This window comes from Apteryx rowi, unplaced genomic scaffold (genome assembly GCF_003343035.1).
Source record: "Apteryx rowi isolate R43461 unplaced genomic scaffold, aptRow1 scaffold_79, whole genome shotgun sequence".
NCBI classification, from domain to species: domain Eukaryota; kingdom Metazoa; phylum Chordata; class Aves; order Apterygiformes; family Apterygidae; genus Apteryx; species Apteryx rowi.
In genome coordinates, this window is record NW_020451082.1 from 1,250,671 (window position 1) to 1,272,872 (window position 22,202).

The following is a 22,202-nucleotide window of genomic DNA, read 5'->3' on the forward strand; positions in this document are numbered from 1 at the left end:
CATGAAATTCTGCTCTCATTTCAATGGTATATACTGATCTCTCAGTTCAGTGGTGATTATATTGATTGCAACAGAGTACTTTAAATTTACACTCAAGTTACTGAAAGCAAAATCTAATCCAGAAATTCATCAGCTGTTTGTATTTGTCTGGCAGCAAATAGTCTGATACTATACTGACCAAGATCGCTGGAACAAACATCTTTTATTAACACATGTTGAACAGGTTTTAAAAATAGTCATAGGATATGTACATTATTGTTATCCGGCACTGGCAGGTTAGACTTTAAAAAAATGCATTGACTCAGTTACTAGCATCATGCTCATGTAAATGTAAATATTTGAAAATCTGTAAAAATTTTTCCAGTACGTTTTCTTGCATTAAAAAAAATATCCCCAAACCTACTAATCTTTATAGTAAAACATTCTATTATCAGATACAGCTGATTTTTATGGCAGCATTTGCTAATTTTTCCTTAATGTTTCCTAATTTCCTCCCAGTTTGCTAAATATTCATCATAAATAAAATATCCTGTACGATAGACAATGTATTGTGAAATTGTCAGCTTGGATTAGTATACTCTGTTGACTTTTAAACAGGATGTGTTGATTTACATCTATTGCTCTCAGGTGCATGTGCACATACACATACTCATGTATATATTTTATTCCTGCAGATATTTTATGCTTTGGTGAAACAAGAGAGACATAGATTCACTGTGTAAAATTCTATAGGAACATGGGTACACACATATATTTCACCAGAATAAGAGATATGGGAAATTTCCACTGTCAAATTGTACTTTAAAAAGTCAAAGTGTATTGGTTAGCAGGGCCAGGAATTAAGTGTAGTTCTGCAACAAGCTGTCAGTATAGGCAGTTTTACAAGAAATATATTGAAGCCTTGACAGAAATGCCACTTATACCCAATGTGAATCATCCAGTTTTGAGCAACTGAGTTGAACATCCTTTCACAGATGGCAGCCCTCCACAATGACACCAAAACCAGCGTCTTCTGTCACCACGGAAAGTTTTGTTGGTAAATTACAAGAGTTGTTGGATACTAGACACACATCGGCACATATTCTTTATTGGTATCAATACAAATGGAATAGGATGTTTTAGGAAAAATCATTTTCCCCAAGGAGACATGGAGTTTATAACTGAAATACAGAAGTTTGTTTTAAGCTAAGGAACAAGATGCAGCATCACAGCTGAAAAGGCAAAGGGATTGTTAATCTCAAAATATTTGAACTGAGTAAATTCTGCAGAGGCATTATATTAATTTTCTCTTGTTCTTAGATTTTCTTTGGCCATATCTACCTCCTGTACTGACTTCAGGTATTTATACAGTCAGGTTTTGCAGAGGGTAAAATTTCACGCCAGTGCACAAAGGCCATCCAAGTTCTATGCAGCAGGTAACTTTTACATATATATATATACAAGGAGGACTGTATTGGAATGCATATCCTGTACAGGCCTCCCGCCCTGTACCTAATTCCCAAAAAGAAAATTTGAAAATTCTACATCTACTACTTTGTACAAAAATTAATTTTTACATTTACTAATGAGTGATGCCTTCTAAATATTCTTCTGTGCTCCTCCTATCTAAGAAGGAAACAACACTGAATTATCTGACCAGAGCTAAATAACCACTGATGTTTCAACAAAATAGTTGGACTAGTTGCAGTCAGACCATTAATATTAAACAAGTTTAGTATTATTATATCCATTTTTGATTAAAAAAACAAAAACCAAAAACAATTACAATAAAGGAATTGAATCTCAACAAAGATTTTCACAGGTAGATAACAGGTCCCCAGTATGTAGAGACCAACTTCAGAACTTACTTTTATTCATAAGCATAGCTAATGTATCCATAGAAGCATTTGTATTTATCAGATAAATTTCTGTTGTGAATCACTTGCTCAGCTTTAAACAAAAACTGTATTCCAGTTGTGGGAACTTTCTTTAGGAAACATCCAGAAAAAGAGTTTGACAGCTATCCATTTAGGAAAAGAACTAAAACTGAGCTGAATCACAGCACTGAATAATTGCTACAACAATTGCTTATGAACACCAGGTTAAATGCAGAGTCCCAAATACAGATCTCATATCAGCATAGAAGAAAGAGTAACAGCACAACACACTTTGCTGTGAATGCAGTGCAAGTAGGCTAGTAATGAAACCAGGAAGTTAGGATTTGGGATTTTTATCACAAAAAACAAACACCTTTTCCTCCTCAGAATTTCTTGCTCTCTTATTAAACAAGATGTGACAGGAAAAATCTCTTTATAAAATATTTCAATTGCTCTAAAATCTAGTACAATCGGGTCACTGCAGATTTATAAAAAACAGACCAACAAAGATTTTATTTGAAAACAACAGCTTTTTCCAAAAAGGGTGTTATTAGGTATCCTGTTACAGTGTAAGAGAAAAGTAATAGCTAGGTTTCTAAAAAAATAGCTGAATATTATGTACTTCATGTACAGTAAGTTTCAGTTTTGTCATCAGTTTTTGCTTAAACACCACACTAGGTGCAAATTGCTAGACTGTCAACTGAAATGGCTGTACCTATATGCTGACAGCTGTATGTTAAATTAAAGGACTGTTGAACAAATATAAGTGGAGCATGCAGAACAGAGATATTAATGAAGAAGATGATGGGCCTGGCAATGACAAACTGAATTTTAGACCTGTAAATCACTAATTTGAATTAGCACAGATCAGTTGTAATGAAAACTTCTTTTCAAGTGTGGTACAGCTTAGGTAGTCTCAGCACAGAAATAAGACAACTGTCATATACTAAGAACTTCATCTTATTTTCTCTGGTATGTCTGAAATCAGAATCAAGTCTTTGTATATAAAGGGATACCATTCAAAAAGCTGTAAGTATATCTTAACCTAACTATATATGAAAACATATGCATGGAGGGGTATAGTATAAAGAAATTAGATACTTATTCCCCAAATACATATTTAAATGCACTTGTTTAATGAAAATCTCAGATAACTGATACTTGATATTCAGGAAGGAAATGCATTATTGCTATGTAACTGAGAAAGCTAGATAACCAAAAGAAATTATATGCAGTGGCAGCTGAAATGTTATTTATATTTCTGCTAAAGGGAGTTAAATAAAATTGGACTGCTTACTGTCTTCTGCTGTAGTCATTGAAGCCCAGTTGCTATAAGCATTGCCATAACCATTGGAAGCAACCACTCTCATCTCATACTCAGTGTATGGCTGCAGATCTCTGACCCTGTGCTGTAAGGAAGCAGTAGGGCTGGAAAGCAACCTGCAAAGAAAAGCAGTATAAGTTACAGTGCTGAACATGCCAACAGTGAAAGAAACACTAACACATTATATGTCTTACAAACAAACCCAGCCACCCTAAAGGTGAGCCATATTCGAGATCATAGCATTTCTCTTGCTTAACAGTTTACAGTGGCCTTGTTATGGTCCGCGTACTCTAGAATGTCACCAGCAGAATGCCTCGGCCTCATCTGGAGTCGGTAGCTGGGCAAGCCTGGGGCATTGTTACGAACTGGTGTAGACCAGGCAACCTGAAGACTGGTCGGAGTGGCAGATGAAAGCCTTGGAGGCATCACGCCATCTGGAGCTGTCGAAAAACACAGATGAATTAGAGCAGAGAAAACCATGGAGAACATATGCTGGATGGAAACAAAATGCTCCATATACTGGAAAAAATGTTCCTCAGGATCAACAGCAATGTTAACACGGTCCATTTAGTTTAACATTTTCACTACTGAGCTATGATATTTCCTTATTTTCATCTTTGCAATACAGTTACATGAATATCATTTTGCTAAAAGCAAACCCCCAAACACCAAAAGGAATTCAGAAGCAACATATTCTCTACCACCTGTTCATATATTATCTACTTCTCCTACTGCCCAGTTCTGCCACCCTCAGAAGTTAAAGAACTGCTCACAGAAATGTTTCCCCAAAAGAGTAACATTGATCAGATCTTTTTTCATTCCTATACCTTCTCACTCTTATACATTAACAATAATTTTTAAAAAAAGAGCAGAAATTTTAAGGAAAAAAATTCTTTTGATAAAAATCAAAATGGATTCATTCAAGTCTCAGTCTCTAGCCCACTGTTTTGTTAAGGAAATTAATTTTTATAAAGCCCAGGAACTCCAGATCAAAATCTATCACTAGTGATACTACCAATGACCTTTAACTGCTGCACATATCACTGCATGCAGTAAAAAGAACTATGCTGTTTCACACCTGTGAGTTTATGGCTTCATATGTTTTTCTTAAAAAAAAATCTGTTGGAGAAACTTTCTGGAAATAAACAAACCTGAAATTTTTATATGTGATGTATGTCACTGCAATTTTTTCCAGAAAGTTAAAACACTGGAAAGTTACTACCTTTGTCATTTAAACTTGTCTAGTGTTTTTGTTTTTCATTGTCCAGTAGTCACTCTTTGCTCCTTTCTTTGGTCATTCCAACAGAAATTTTTTTGTTGCTGTTATTGTCTTCTTTCTCTACATTGCAAACCAGTCTCACAGATCTGCTACTTAAGGCATAGTTGTAAGGCAAGCTATGGCTCAGTACACTTGCAGGACAGTGTGCTGACTGAAGAACTGCACCGAAGAGCCAAATTTACTAATCTGGACAGATGAGTGAACAGTAGTTTATCTAAGTTTTATAATCTTGATTTAGCACATGAATATGTATGTGTTACTAAGGGGGAAGGAACAGACTTTGTGAGAGACTGTCTGAATCATTCTCTCCCTGAAAAAGATGAAAGGATGGCACTGACTCTCAAGAAAAAACAGTCATCAGTCATATACAAACGCTTTTATTTATGCTGAGATACATACACACACAGAGGCATAAACTAGCACCTGGCTGTATTACTCTCATTATACATACCCATGACTGGGGAAATTTATAGTTCTTCAGTTCCAGCTGCAAGTCATGTTACGCAGAAAGGGAGAAGACATGGCTTGCTCCAATCTGGATATTCTTACTCCTTTTCCTCTAAGTTCAAGGTCCACCAGTCCTCATAAGATAGTTTTTACTAAAAGCTGGCTGCTGGGCTCCCTGAGTTACTACCAGACTTTTACTTATGAGAATTGGCCGTTAGCCCTGCAACCTCTCCTTGTCTTCTCAAGACATGAAGAAGTGGGATGAGATCTCCAGCCTCCATCCCTTGCTCCCTCCCCCCTTCCCTCTGTTACCATGAAAAAGGCAACATGAAATTGTTGGGCCTTAGCCAGACTGGCCGTCTTTGGAAGCTCCCTTCTATTGCAGCTACCTAGACCTAGGTAATGACTCTGGTGAGTCCCAAGCAAACTTTTAAACTTCCTGCTTCCAAATTCAGAAGATGGCTGAGCCTAAGGTAATTTGTGGCATACAAATCTGTTGCCAGCACCTTCAAGGCTAATCAAAAACCTGTGAGCGCCTCAGCTCAGAGGGAACAAGGTAGAAGAATATTTAGTCGGAACAGCCCCCTACATCGCTGCAGCTGAGCCACCAAACATCTGCACATCAAATGCCTCTATATGTGAATTAAATCACACTCAGAGTAAAATGGAGAACATACATTTACTCCACTTTACATTGCTCTATTTAGCAACAACACAACTAAGGTTAGCGTTAGGTCTTGCAATAGGGGGATTTAAATCTTATGGATGTAAAGTACAGTACTTGCAGATAATTATGAACTATTTTGGCATCTCTTTAAAAAGGGATTCCTAAAGTTGATAGCATGCAAGCTCTGCCAGCACAAGTAAGATGGCATTATAATTGTAAAAACCTTTATTATAGAGTTTTAAAGTGTTTTCACAAGCTGATACAAGTGGAAAGACTTAATATCCCTTCAAAACAGGGTACTACTTCATTCAAAATTGAACTGTGTCTGAAGCTTAAAATGCATCAATTGTTTAAGTGGACACAGAAATTCTGCAGAGCAGAAAAGCTAAATCTAAAAATGAATCTAATTAGCTGAGCTATAACTTGGCCAGGAAGCCAAAGTTCACATTGTTATTGAAGAGACAGTGTGAGCAACTCACTGAGGACGCAAAAGTGTTAAATTTATTTCCAGTTCTGTCAGGACACATCAGTTCACCTTTGTCTTTCATTTCTCAATATGTTAAATGGAGATAACAATACTTATCCTCCTTTGTAAAGCTCTCTGAGATCCACAAAATAAGACCTCTGATTAAGCTTTATGTACGTATAGTGGTGGTTATTATAGGGATATAGGAATGTTCATCAAGAAACAAAGATGTAGCTGTCTAAATGTCAATAACAATTCATAGTGTAGATGTTATTTTAATAGTGTAGGTAATCACACCTAAATGTTCAAATCTCTTCTACCAACAAAAACACAACATAAGGAAGAGTAGAAAATTTGGAAAAATCTCTCCTATAAAAGTCAGTTGACCTGTAAAACAAGCCTACCCCACTACTTTCACACCAACATGTTAGAATATACAGCAAATTTATCTAAAATATTTCCTGTAGTTTGCAAAGAATGTTATTAATATGCACTTCCAAAAGAATGGGACAATGGGGCAGGACTGTACAATGATGAAATTTTTGAGTCTCTGCTGAGTCATAATGAGAAAAGTGCTCTGTAAAACTAATCACATTTTGATCATTAAAACACAGAGCACTTCCCCCCAAAACTGGCATTTCTAAATTGCATACAAAACATCCTTTGATTATTTCAGACATTCATCATCATCAAGGTCTTCAGTGTAGTATTTCCCTCAGCTTAACCCTTTTTATCCAACCCATATTCCCAAGAGACTCCTTACTATCCAAGTAATAACTGGCAACCAGCAATAATTCTACTGCAAATTTCTCAACAGAAGAGCCATGTATCTATCAGCTTGATATATCGCCTTTAAGATGCAATGTTGCTCAAAAAGCTCTCCTCAAGCTTTAATATGACCCTCAGGGGGCAACAACTCCACTTGCAACCTACTGAATCAACACCTAGCCCAGTAAATCCTCACTTAGCCAGGGTAGAAAGTCATGCTTTATCTATGAAGAGACTACAAAGGCTGAATAAAACACTTAACCAGATGTCAATTTTAAACAAAGGATTAATTAATAAACAATCCTACAAAAGAACAAAAATTGAAGATCGTTTCAAGTTCACACTAATATATTATATTCTAGGTACTCAGGTACATGCAGATGAGTCAAGAAAGACTTGATCCCTGCTCTTCCACTAACAAGCTTTGAAAACAGTCTTTGAAAACTGTTTTAATTTCTTGCCTCAGTTTCCTCATCTTAAACAACAGATGCTGTATTCGTCAGTTTTGTAAGGATTTGGCTATTTTAGGACCACAAGCATTATGTTAAATGCTTGCATTTAAATGTTTCCTCCACGTTAAAAAGACTACTTTTTTGAGAGATATTGACTATACTTACCATAAGAATATACCTGAAATTTAAATTATCTGAAAGTAGAAGACTTTAAGAGTATTAAGAGTGAATTATCATTAGGACAACAAATTATTATTTAGTGTTAAAAATGTCTGCATTATTGCTCTTTAAGGAAAGCTAGAAAAAAATGATTTGATACCTATCAAATTGGCATAAACTCACAGCACCTTTGGTGAAGCAACACCGCTTTTAACAGTCATCAGGTATGCATTGGCCCTGCTGTATCCATAATAACTGCAGAAAGGCAACTAGAAGAGTCTGCAACTATGCAAATGTCACTCTACAGTTTGCCACATCTGCATGTGCAAAATATTTAGCACAGATGATGCGTTTGCATCTTATCTAAATATTTTTCAAACCCATGTGTATGCAAATGATAACTGCAGACATTTAACTACAGAGGAAGGAAAATTGGCTCTTCAGTTTGTGCTGTAACAGCAAGGAACAGCTTCAGTAAGCCTGCCTTTAGATGAATGTCTCGTTCAGTCATGCCCACTCTCATCCTTTTCCAGGTTCAATTCACAAATCCCATTTCATTATCTTATTGCATTGGTTGTTTAGATACTCCTGATTCATTTTCTGTTTTAGGTGCCCATACTGAGATCATCTCATTATGGCACTTTTTATGGCAATATGTTCTGCACCTTGACATTTGTTTCTCCTGATTTTCTCAAGTATGCCTGTTATCTAGCCGTTTGGTCAGTCCAAATAATTCCAGTCATTGCACTCTCCATAATTTTCAATATGGACATTGTGTTTTTGTTTCATTTAACTGAAAGACAGGCCATGTTGCTGGGTCATATGTCATCACTAGAAGGGCATGCAACCTTTATCCGTTGGCAAAGCAGAAGATTGCTTTTTTGTTTCTTATCTTCACAGGCTCATTGACGTTTACTCTGCTTTTTTAACCTTCTTTTCCCCGCCATCTCACCTATTCAATGCACAGTGAATGCACACAGTAGCTAATGATTTTTCATTTAACGTATGTATTCAACCACCTTGTTTTCCACCTGCTCAATGTGTAACAATTGCATAGATTATTCTTGGATCTTCCTCTTAATTTTGTAACTCCGACAATATATGTTTTCAGTTACAGATACGTCTACACCTAATAATATATCTACCCGGAAGAAACACAGCCCTAGTGTTAGTCTTCTATTATACACCCTTGTTCAACACACATCCACACACTTTTTATCATATGATATGCAAGGTCCACGGAGGCCTTCTTGCCTGCCTCCCTCTGGCATATGCAGCTGGGAAAGAAAGGGAAGCTGCAGTACAGGAAAAAGCAACTAATGAGACATAAAGCAGTGGCTTAAAGCCCCCTTAAACCTCCCAGTAAATCCACACCTATTCACACCCAATGTTCTTAAAATTTTCCTTCCAGTTGTATAACGTAAATAAGGTACAGAAATATCTCATTCTCTCTTCATGATCTATCCTGTTTTATAGATCTGATCTCTGTCATAATAATAATTTCATTTGAAAAGGAGTTGCTTTGCAGACCTGTTCACTTTTTAATCCTTAATGCTACTTATAGCAGTAACACACAGCATCACTTGGAAAAACTAAAATACAAAGCTTGAAAAATCTAAGATTTATCTTTATCTGAATTCAGTGTGTAAGCTTTAACTATGAACTTTCCCCCACTTGCACTATTTGGCATTCCAAGCTGCACAGTACAATTTTAGTAGGGCCCTGAAAATCAGCTCAGGCTTTACACAGTGGCCTGGAGACCTGAAGTTTAAAACAATCCTCTTATGAAATCCCAGAGAGGACTTGCATATTCCTTATCAATACTGCTCTAAAGAAAACGAAACTTAGACCTCCCTCTCCTTTTAACAAACTTTTCTGCACATACATCTGCAATCAGGATATGGGTCTCATGTAAAAATAAGTGAAAGACACGCCCCTTTCCAAGGTGTTATCTTTTACTGAAGTCGACACTATAAAAATATCTGGTACATTTGTCTCATTTACCTTACGGCCATATAACAAGAAGTAACCTGCCTTTCTTCCCTCATGCTAGACAGAAGTTTATCTATGTTACTCAGCAAGAACTTTGCTAAACTCTAAAAGCCACAAAAGAATGCCAATAAGCAATTAGCTGAATGATTAATGATTATAATACCTGTAATAAAGATATTGGATGGAATTTATAACTGTCTAGTAAAACCAATTATTCACCAGGCTGTTTAAAAAGATGCCTAGCCAATAACTGTCATATCACAGAATTAATTTAAAAAAAAAAGGCCATGAGGAAAAAACATACAGATTGGTATTAAAAACATCAGGAAGAAATCAGTGTTAAACAAAACTCCTGTGGGTAAATTGTGACTGTAGTCATTTAGGGAATAAAATACCTCTGTGAAGTAGCTTTGAGAAACTATCAGATCTTCCTTACACATGCAGCATAACTGTCATTTTTCACTTACTTAGGGCAACAGATGTGGCAAGAGGGGAGGGAACAAGATTCTGTCCATATTTTTGTGATATCTTCAGCTTTCTGCATGAAGCAGCTGTAAAGGATGATACTTTTTGCTTTTTTGCCCTTTTTTGTTTGAAAAAGCAGAAAGTGAGAGAATTTGAAAACATCTTCAAAATCGTGCAGCTTCTCTTATAATTGATATCTAGAGGTAGAGAACTATGGCCAGAGGCAGGCATACTAATGGATCATATTGATGTAAACACTAGCACCTCTCACCTCTGGTGAGACACTCACAGAGAGTTGGCGAGGAGACACCTGGATAAATTGAGATTACTTTCTTAATGCTGATGGTATAATTTCAAAGAACTGCAGGCTGGCTTTTAAGCTTTCTTCCTTCATGGTTGAAACTAACCATTTCTTATGTAGCTATAATCCCTGCAGCTAAGAGGTTGTCACAACCACAGCAATAACCACAGATGATTATTGAGGGAGACTTCATCCATTCCATCAACCGTCATTTGAAGTGCAATTCAGGAAACTGAGTCTCCACAAACAGAGAGGAAAATCTATCACATGAATCAGATGGAGGACACTAATCAAGGATTTCATTTAATCTTCAGTGGTCATGTCTTAATAATTTTCTCTCCTGAATCAAAAGATGGCAGAGGAATATGATAGTTTACAATAGATAGCATTGTTGTTTAGTCCTCTAATTTGACACAGCAGGCAAGAGGAGGAGTGTAAGCTGGCAGACAAAAGTTCACATTCCTGGAACAGGCATGACATTTCCAAGTTTCAGCAGGAAGAGGCAATCTATCTAGCTGATGGTAGCTAACAGGCTACTAGGCAATATCATTCGGAGCATGGCTACTCCCCTTGTTGTCATGTGGTGAAATATATCTATGGGTGAGCAGGTGCGTTAGCTCCTAACACCAAAGAAACATGGAGGACACAAATACTTCTCTTGAGAAAGTCCTGAAAAGCTTTAAAACCATTATGGTTAGATGGTAGGAAGGCAGAAGAGTTTTCTTTCTTCCCTGATGGTAAAGAGTGCTAGATGAACTCCAAGACAACAGATGAAAGACAACTCTTGGTCCTGTGTTGCCAGTATAGCTGGTTTCAAGGAGGAAGAGGACCTTGAAAAGCAGACRAAGGATCTGGAAGAGTCTGGAACAACCTTTTTTAGTAAGTGCCCTAACTCTAGAAATACGTGACTCCCCAAAGCAACAAAAAAAGCAAATGAGCTCATTGATGGTTGGGATAAGACCAGGGAAGACAGTCTAAACCTGTATAGGGTAAAGAAGAGAAGAGCAAGGGAATGGACCGATAACAATCTTGAACTTCACAGAAGTTTTGTAAAGAGAAAGAATCTCAGTCTCCCTGGTAAATAGAACATATAGTAATGGGGTTAAACTGCAGCAAGAAAGATTTCAAACTGGAAAATCTCCATCAGACTAAACAAATATCTTACCAGAAATGAGACATATGTATGGTTTCAAGGAGAGAAGATGCACAAGATGATTTCCTGATTTACTCTTTTTCAGCCTAATCTTTCAATGAGGATTACACTAACACAGTGAAGACGAAGAAGCAAGAAAGGAAGAGGAAAAGGCATGGAGGCGGTGATGTTGCAAGATGCACATGCCTCAGTCGGGAGCACAAGTTAAGGCCTCTTGAAAATAAATATTTAATATCCTTTATCTTTTATTTCATGACTGAAAGCAAAAGAACAACATAAGAACTTCAAAAACAAAAAGCAGCACTCTACTCATGCAAGGGGACAGGATTAATGCTCTGTCTCAACCCAGAGAAACCAAGGAAACCTAACTGAGCTCTAAAGAAAGTGAGATATTGGAAGATATGTCCTAGTTAGACAAGAAGTCTCCTGGCTCAAATGCTAGCAGTATGGGCACACCTGCAGCATGAATGTGCCTGTGGACTGTCGCTCAAAAAAAATCTTCCTTGCTGGCAGAAAACAATATATTACCATGCAATAAGCATTTCAACAGAAGCATCAACTTATATATTCCTAACTGTACAGACTGGAGAGCAATGCAGTTCTGCAAATAAATCAGATCCATAATGAGGTTAGCTCTAGTTACTTTAAATCAATAAATTTCTTTGAGCTACTTAGAGAATGGTGTGAAATACTGCCATTTCTGACAGAATCCAAGCTTGAGAGTGTCCACAAATAGAAAATAGATCTGGCAAGATGACAGATTAGCTGGTGTTAGGGAGCCACTACACACAGTGGGTGCTGCAGTCTTATTACATCTTCAGTGTCCTACAGGTATCTGCAAGATCCAGGTCACTGGACTACCTTTTGGCCATGAAACAGCTGAAGCCATAACAGACTTTTTTTCCACTCAAGTTGTTTCTCCATTTGCAGAAGGCGGAGAAGGAAAAGAGGTTTCCCCAAAGATTCTACTCCCAGTAATCCAGGCAACACTAGATTTGGTTCACAACTACTAATTAACTTCTTCATGTCATATCTGGTAATCACACACACACAAAAAAGTCTCAATGGCAATGCCTTTTTATAAGGAAATTGGGAGACTGGTATCGAGAAAGAAGGGAGTGGCTCTTCCCACCTACTGCCATTGTCTCCATCTATCCCATCTCCTCCACAGATAGCATGAGCTGGAAGTCTGACTCTCCAGGGCTCACCCACAACACTTCACCCCTTCCACCTCCCACTTTTCCTCCTCCCCTTTCTCTAGCAGAAAAATAGGGATTTCCACTGCCACATTTCTAGTGGAATTTAAATGTTTAAATACTATAATGTGCTGTGAGTTATAAATAGAAAGAACATCTAGAAAATAAGTATTCTTGAATAATGAAAGAACTTAGTTATAAATGAAGGAAAACAATCATTTCACTTTTCAACGAAATACAGCTATAAAGCCACTGTTTATACCAATAAATAAATCATTCTTCACAGCAAACTCACATATTAAAGGATTAGATTATTTTATCGCTACTAACGGTTGCCATTTTGTTTGGATTATCTAAAGACTAAGATACTGCTCTGCACTGGAGAGGCTTTCCCTTCCTTGGGTGTGAGTAAATTTGGATATCAGGACTGAGGATGTGTCATCATTAACACATCACGTTAGAGCTTTGGTTTTGATTATAGTCTCCTGGTGGTATTGATACAAAATAATATTAATGGTACAATAGCTGGTCTCGTTGTGCTTCAGATTTTGAGACTATGTTCATAATATGATATTCCCACAATCACTTTTCACACACCTTTGTTTTCTGCAAGGAGCTTGCAGAGTTTCTGAAAGCTTTTGTATGGCCTAATTTCCTTAATCTTCTGAAGTTTATCTTAACAAAGTGTATGTATATGACATAATAAAAGCAATAGCTAGCAATATGATAAAAGCAAACAATTCTTGAATTTTCTGTTCATATAGTGCTGTATATCAAAAAGCAGAGGCCACATTGTCAAAGAACACCTGGAATTTTAGCTTTTGATTTCCCATCTTACCTAAGGTTTAGGTGCTCATCACAACAATATCAAAGCATCTTCTCTGTCAATGCACTGGAATAATTAGATTCCCAGTGAAATTCATGAAGGAAATTCAGAAACTGGGGACGTGCAAAATTTCACAAAATCTGCAAACACTAGCTCTACGGAGTGACAGTTCTTTTTTTTGTTGCAGGAGATGCTGTTAATTTAAAGATATTGGAAATCACGCACTTAAAATATTGAGGACATAATTCTTCACAAATTTACCTCTCATACTTCAATCAAGTGTCTTTTAAAATTTTGCTCACTGAAAGTCTTTCAGTAGCAACCATACTTTGACAAATGGAAGTGAAAAAATTCATTTATTACGTGCTTCAGTCAAACTTTAAACTATTAAAAAGCATATTATCTTTTCCTGCTCACCTGGGTTGGATGAGATTGAAAACAAACATATCAAAGAAACAATACTTATTAAATAGAAACTCTGGTTTGTGTGTTATCTTAACCTACTTCTCCTCAATTCACTCTAAAGCATTCAAAGCATACAGCCTTTGAAGTAGCCTATGCTCTCTAGTTTTCTTTTGCAAAGTACAGCATATGTCAGGTTCAGACAAAATACCAAAAATGACTGTATATTTTATTAAAAACCTATTTTTTCCCTCTCTCTCTTTTTAACAAAAGTCTAATTTAGTTGTTGTTCCCTTAGGTACAAAGTACACAGTTCATAATCCATTTGATATAAAATGTCAGTTTAAATTTTTGCACTTCTTTGATAAATGAGAAAAAACATGTACATTTCAATTTCCTTCAACGAGGTTTTACTAGCAGAAGCCCCCCTCCCATTGTGCTGCTCAAAGACCTTTGTGTTAAATTAAACATCAAGATTCAGAAACTGTAGGGAATGATATTTCCAAGACATACAGTACAAATATATGAGACTGGGAAAAAAGGTAATGATTTTTCCTACCAGTAAAGTGATCTCTCCCAAAGAGCATCTTTGATCCTTGAATTAGTTCTCAGTTATAATTTAATATATCAAAACTGTCAGCAGCTTCCCTTACATTTAGACATAAAATGATAGAGTCAGCTCCACAAAGAGCAAAATATGACATTCAGGGGCTTGCTCTCCCAACATGTGCTTGTGCCTCTAATGCCCATCAATATTAATGGAGAAAATGTGTGTTCACCAAAGATGATGGCAGAGAATTAATTTAATTGTATCTGTCATCATTAACAGTATGGAGTGTTTTTTCCTATATAACCAGATCCTGCCAATGATCAACGCACAGAACTCCCAGGAGGAAGACTGGCACAATGGCAAAGAGCAGGATCAGGCATTTAGTTCCGGAAATGAAACTATTATAATTAGGAAAATAACAAACAAAAAAACCCACCCACTGCAAGTTATTCTCTTATGTAACACATGAGGTCGAGCCCTATAAATCCAAACTATCACATTTACAGAGTAAACAAGAATCCTTATCACTTCTCAAAATTGCCAACTGCAATGCTATGGTTGTCACTTCACATTACAGTCTTGTATGACAGCCACAGTATCAATAAATTAAGCTGTATTAGAAAATAGCAATAGGATCACATTCAGATACCTGTGCTTACACCGATTAACAACTTAGACCCAGATCCACAAATGCCCAGAACGCAGGACCTGCCCCCCTTTGCTGCCCACATTCACACCACCTCACCGCAGACCACAGATATGTCCTTACCCCTGGATTACAGCAGTAGCTTCTCTGTCTTCTTTCCAGTATAAAAGGCATTCCTTTTCTGCAGAGTTGCAACAGGACAGATGGGCAGTATTCCACCTCCCTCGCTTATGAACCCAGAGATTAGTACACTACCCTCGTAAGTGGGAGTGGGAATTTTAGTCACTTCAGGCTGAATAATCCAGGTCTCCTTTTCTTTGGCCACTGTTCTAACATAGATAAACTACAACAGAATACGAAAAGTGGCACCTCCATTCCATCTAAACTGTGAAAAACATCTCTGTCTTAATGGATTGGTCCCTCACTAAAAATTGCATTTCAACAGACAAAAATATGACCCAGGTGTTATACACTGAAACAAAGTATGTAATATTTAAGGTGAACAGAAAGGAACTCAGACAAGCCTACCACATATAGAAATAATCTGCGCAAAATACACAGTTGACTTATCTGATGAAATGGGTAAAAGTATTACAATTGTTTATACCCAACCCATCCACACAGAAATGTTCATGCAGCATTATTAAATAGCTACTCATCTGTTAATGTTCTGTTCTAGATACTTTTAACAAATAAAGCACTTATATGAATGAACTTTTGCCTCAGTTCTTCAGACCACAGAATCTCAGAATGGTTGGGGTTGGAAGGGACTTTTGAAAATCATCAAGCCCAACCCCTCTGCTCAAGCAGGGTCAGCTAGGGCAGGTTAGCCAGGACCCTGTCCACATGGCTTCTGAATATCTCCAAGGATGGAGACCCCACAACCTCTCTGGGCAAAATGTTCCAGTGCTCAGGCACCCTCACAGTAAAGAAGTTTTTTCTTATTTTTAAACAGAATTTCTTGTATTTCAGTTTGTGCCCATTGCCCCTTGTCCTGTCGCTGAGCACCACTGAGAAGAGTCTGGCTCTGACTTCTTTACTTCCTCCCATCAGGTATTTATAAACATTGATAAGATCCTCCTGAGCCTTCTCTTCTTGAAGCTAAGCAATCTGAGCTCTCTCAGCCTCTCCTTGTATGACAGATACTCCAAGCTCTTAATCACCTTTGTGGCCCTTTGCTGGACTCTGCTCCAGTATGTCCATGTATGTCCATGTCTTTCTCGTACTGGGGAGCCCAGAACTGGACACAACACTCAGATGTGGTCTTCTCAGTGCTGAGTAGAGTGGAAGGATCACCTCCCTCGACCTGCTGGCAACACTCTTCCTCATGGAGCCTGGGATGCTTTTGGCCTTCTTTGCCACAAGGGCACCTTGCTGGCTCATATCCAACTCGCTCTCCTCCAGGACTCCCAGGTCTTTTTCTGCAAAGCTGGTCTCCAGCTGGTCAGCCCCCTAGCCTGTACTGGTGCGAGGGGTTATTTCTCTCCAGACGCAGGACTTGGCACTTCCCTTTGTTAACCCTCAAGAGGTTCCTGTCTGCCCATTTCTCCAGTCTGTCGAGGTCCCTCTGAATGGCAGGACAACCATCTGGTGTATCAGCTACTCCTCACAGTTTTGTATCATCCGCAAACTTGCTGAGGGTGCACTCTGTCCCATCATTCAGGTCATTAATGAAGATGTTAAACAGTACTGGACCCAGTGTCAGCCCCTTGGGTATACCACTAGTGACCAGGCTGCAGCTGGACTTTATGGCACTGATTCCAACCTTCTGAGCTCTGCCGTTAACCAGTTTTCAATCCACCTTACCGTCTGCTCATCTAGCCTGTACTTCATTAGCTTGCCTACGAGAATGTTATGAGAGGCAGCTTCAAAAGCCTTACTGAAGTCACGATAGACACCATCCACTGCTCTCCCCTCATCAACGAAGGCAGTCATTTCACCATAGAAGGCTATCAGGTAGTGCTAAAGAACACATCCACTGAAATCAGTGGAAGTTTGTCAATATACAAAAATGAATGATCAGTTCCCAAGTATTTTTACTGAAAAGACCTTGGCTACTGTGTTCCCGCTCAAAGTTCGGGATCCTAATTGATTAAAAGACTTAGTAACACCATCATGTTTCATTCAAACCCAAGCCAGGGTTTGCCTGTATTTTGTCTAGATATCATAAAAGATATAGCAGCATTTACTCCAATCTGCATATATTTTTCACCATATATTGAGGTAAGGTATTTTGGAAATGCTTATTCTCTACAATACAGATTTTCTTCAATCTTTTGACAAAAAAATAAAGAGGCAATGAATGCTTCCTCTCTTTTGTTTGTTTTTAGACACAGACTGAAAGGGCTAAACCTTCATTCCAGTTCACATTAAAATCACCAAGAACCTGCTGCTGAAGTTTGTGGACAATACTATCAATTTTTTATGAGCAACCATCTGAAATAGGATTCTCAGTATGAAAAGCACTCAGAACTTCACTGGAAAAAAAAAAAGAAAACCTCTTCACTCACTCAACTTCTTTTCTTTCTACATCCTCTATAAGACCTGTTTAGATAATCTAAAATCAGTCAAATAGCCCAAATTCACTCACTTTCTATTTACCCCAGTGGCCATGTTCAACTTTGGTGACATCTTTCATGGAGAGGTAATTCCAGTGTAAGCTGGGGGACAAGAAGTGAGGCTGCCAAACTTTATGACATGTATACTATACTTGTCAGTGCTAGGACAAATATAAAGTCTTTTTACCTTGTATTGCAAATGTCTTTCTATTTGCAAACCTATCTGTAAAATGGGGATTAAAATTCTTAGTCATTTCAGAAGCCTAGTGGGAAGTTAAATTAGTAAATACTTGTAAAAATCTTAAAAGTAAATACCTCATTATATAAACAGTAAGAATCAATCTAATTCAGTACTGGACATATCCCACCGTAACATGAAACACATGAATTCCCCAACACTCTTATTTTACCAGCCTGGAATTAATCTTTCTAAAAGGGTAGCATTTCTTTGTCAGAAGTATAAGTAGGACCTGCATACAGATGCAAAGAGGAACAGACAAAGATCCAGCATGTATGCATGAACATGTGCACACTAATATATCATACACCTATATTTGTTTGTGTGTGCATATGCACGTGTATGCAGACACAACAGCAAAAGTTCAGAAAGAAAGGCACAGTGAGGAAAAACCGTCCAGTGCCACAAATCAAAAAGGCTGAACTCTAATGGTAGCCTTTGTTGTAAGAAGAGGGTAATGTACAACAGCACTGTGCTATAAGGACACGAGAGGAAAGATGGCAACTCTAATAATGACTGAATCTTACACAATTTTCTTTTTTTCCCCCTTTCTCTCTTTTTTCATAGAGCAGCTTATTTCCCCTTAGGTGCTCAGCCATCTAACCCAAAGATAACTGCATAGACCTTCCAGAATAAAAAGCAGTAAAATATTAAGTAGGGAAAAGTCAAACTTCTACAGAAAAAACAACTCCAGAACAAATAAATAACTTTATGAAGGAAAAATATATTAATTCTGCAGTGTGTTTTAAGAATTTAGATACAAAGTTTAAGATGTTTTTGATTCAATTTCAGATCTATTTCCAAACTACACAGAAAGTTCCCAGATAGGAGTCATTTTTAACCTGAAAGGAAAGCAGCAAAAGCACTTTTATAGTTATGATATTTAAGAAAGAGCATCTCTGTATTTGTCCCCAGCTAAAGAGGGGAAAAAAGAGATTTGACACCCTCCACACTTTGCCCTCAGGAAGATCTTAAGGGGGAGCCTAAATTTTTTCCCCCTTAAGCTTTTTTTGTTTTTTAATATGTAACACACATGAGAATATGTAAATGTCTCAGGCTGGCAGAACTTTGCTGGAGGCTTGCAGAGTCCATTGCAAACAGAAGAACTTGCTCAAAAAAAAGTTGGCACTTTACTCAAATGTTTCATGATCAGTAGACTAACCTCCATAATCAAGATGCTTCTAGTGCAGAAAATACAAACAGGAAATGACAAAAAAAGAAAAAAAAAAAGCAGGCACTTGCATTTGCTGACAGCTTATAAAAATGCCTTTTTATTCTGGAAAATTTAGAAGCAGGAATTGTCAAAAATAAATATAATAAAGTGAGCTTTTTAGAAAAGCAGTGCAAATCATCCTAGTAAAGTAACATAAAAATTGGTTCCATTCCTAAAACTTGCATATGTATGGAAAGTGGTTTATCAGACAAATTCATGGTGTGATTTTTTCAAATGTCTTTAGTATATTTTCACAAGGAATTTGAATATCCTTTTATTGTAGAATTCCTTAAACAGAATAACCATGGCTAGTTTATCATAAAGAATTTTAAGTAGAATACTGAGCAGTCTAGTTGAGACTTATACAGAATGAAAAAAATGCATGAATAGGCTTAAGATTATATAAAAATTGCATACATCATCAAAATTGTGTCCCTTTTTATGTACAACTGAAACTGGTCTAAAAGAGGTTTATGTGATGGTAGGTAGTCATTTTAAATAATGATCCGCTGCTAAATCCCACAACAGCTTGTTTTTCCTACTTTTATATATTCTTTTGTTTTTCAGAAGTATGATGAGTTGTAGTTTTTCCAGCGTGAAATCCACTCTAGTGCAGTTTTCTTCTAAGAGATCTTAAGTACCGCCTAAGACTCACGCTAAGACTAAGGATTTGGAAAGACCTAGAGTGAGACCCCCACATTGAGGTTAATTGCCTGCTGATAGATGATCTACTAGCTATTTCTAACTCTTGCTCTGTGCTCCCTATCTCATCTGGCATTTCCCAAATGAGCTACAACATCCATATCCTTCCAGGCAACTAAAACTGCAGTTTCGATCACCTCCTCACCTTAAGTGCTTCATGCAACTCCAGAAGACACAAAGCAACATAAGAGCTGACAAAAAAAAGCTGCCCTATGTATAGAGCATGGAAACAAGTAAGCTGTGACTATGGGAGATCTTCATACTCCCAAACGGACAGGAAAAGGGGTGGAGGGAGGGATGCAATCAGAGGAAAAAAGACACAGTTGCAATGTCTTTGCAACTTTGCCTTGCATTGCATTCTGGCAATCTCCAGTTTTAGTAGAGACTTACAGTAAGGTACGATGTAAAACAACCTTGAGATGGTCCTTTATGATGTGTGGAATTAGCCTAGGCCCTGACTAGCTACAGTTTAAAAAGGCAATCAGTAAAGTGGGCACTTCTGTGCCTCCCACTGCTGGGATCTGAAGATACAGCCTTTCAGAAATGAGACTTACTTCTCCTCTCTTCTTTCACCAGCAAAATGCAAAAAACAACCATCCCAAAACAAGAATAGACACAGTACGAGTTCATTGAAAGATGTGCTGAACAGATTGGGAGAGGGGAATAAAAGAAGAAAGTAGAACTAATGAAAATGACAATCAGTTGAATACTGCAGAGGTTAGAGAAGAATTATTATTTCATTAGAACAACTCCCAGTTGGACTTTTGCAACCCTACCCTCATGTCCCCATGAAATCATCTTTCTGGACAAAAGGAACTGGAATGGACTATTCACACAGCTTGCCACTGACACCCTTTAATTAGCTATGTCATTGATGAAAGATGTAGGACAGATCTTTTCCCCTCCCTACTCTGTCTTGCTCTCTCCTCAAACTATCTCTAGATAGTCACTGATATGGTTACAATTTTTTATTCAGAACTTTCTGTTAACACACATAAAAAAATCCCAAGAATGTTTGCAACAATTCTGTTTAAATGTTTTCCTGGTTCTCATCAAAATTAGAGATTTTAGTATACAGAGACATCACATTCAGAATTATGAATTTTTAAAAATGTCGGAATATATATATTTTTAATGAATACAACAGAAGGATGCTGGATGCTTTTGTTTTCTTTTTCTCAACTACTTTTCCTTTATTTTTTCCATTTTTCAATTCTGTTTTTACTACTCTATCTTTAAAAGAAGTGACGGAAGAGGATGAAAGAGAAGAAAAATGAAAAAGAAACAGAAGATACAAGGAAAAAAACCCTGAATTTTATCCTATGCCTACAGGGAAAAAGGAAAGAAAAGAAGAGAAATAAGAAAAGCAACAGATGACTCAGGAATACCAGAAATTTAAAATACAGAAAATTCGCTCAAAAGGAGTTTTATGGTGTGACTCTTTTTCTGCTCAAATCTAATTCTCAGCATCATGGAAAAACAAACCTATCTCACAGGGAAAATTCTAGTATATTCAGGTCTGATTTTTATTCCTAAATAATTCTGGCCTAACAACATCCATTTGCTGTTTACTGAATTTTCACTCATCCAGGTAGTCCTTTTGGCTCCAGTGATCAACTTTCATGAGCAAATGTTTCCAGATGTGACTATAAGTTGTACGATGTGGTTCTTATTTGTTTGCCTAATTAGATCAATGATCCCATGATGTGGTTCAATATCCAGTCTCAAAGGCCTTGCTACCTAAACTAACAGTGGCTGAAATCCTTTTGCTGCAGAGTGCCAGGCTCTGTAGACGGTGAACAAACATCAATGGCTATAAATATGGAGGCTCACTTTTTGCTTCTGTGAAGTAGCTCAAGCTTGCAGGCAGAAGCATGCAGCATACTGTATACAAACAACAAGGGACCACTGAAGGGTAGGTGTTTATGAGTTCAAGGCAAAATCTGACATCTTTCACAGCTAGACATTCCTATGTTGTGCAAATCAGAGACACAGTATATAAACCAGCAACATATTCCATAAATTATGGCAAAGATTAAAGAGACACTTCACTGCTTAGGTAGTTGTTTTTTTCAAAGAGTATCTTTGCTTTTACACATTACACAGGGAACAGGAACATATGTCAACTCTTTGAGGCTCTTTTCTACAGATTAGGCAGCACCAGGTTTGTGGTTCGTAATCCCCAACACAGCTAACCACAGGAAGACAACCCACAGGTGACATCAAGATGCTATCTTTACTCTCTCCAATGAGATACAGAACTGCCACCCACAAAAAGCTTCATAGCTCTTGTCATTCATTATCTGGGAATCCAGACCTTTGTTTTCTTTCTCATTGTGGATGATGACTGAGCCTCCACCCTTCTGCTTCTCACCTGATTAGCAGCCTGTCTCTTCTGCTATCTCTTTTCACCTATTTCTCATCATAATCTCTCTTCTTCCTTTCTGCCTACCTAAATTACCCTCTTTTTTTCCTGCATATTCCTTTGTCTGACTCAAACAATCCATTTCACCTCCATAAATGTCCAAAAATTAATAATATG

At 37.4% G+C, this 22,202-nt stretch overlaps 1 protein-coding gene across 1 annotated transcript in view; it reads right to left on the reverse strand.

The window, feature by feature from the left end:
- USH2A (usherin) overlaps nucleotides 1-22,202 on the reverse strand; it is a 408,708-nt gene that overhangs the window by 141,580 nt on the left and 244,926 nt on the right. The window contains exons 38-39 of the mRNA XM_026088840.1: nucleotides 3,470-3,620; nucleotides 3,154-3,296 (exon numbers count right to left, since the gene is read on the reverse strand). Of these exons, the coding sequence (XP_025944625.1) occupies nucleotides 3,154-3,296; nucleotides 3,470-3,620 (294 nt within the window). The remainder of the gene's footprint in view (nucleotides 1-3,153; nucleotides 3,297-3,469; nucleotides 3,621-22,202) is intronic.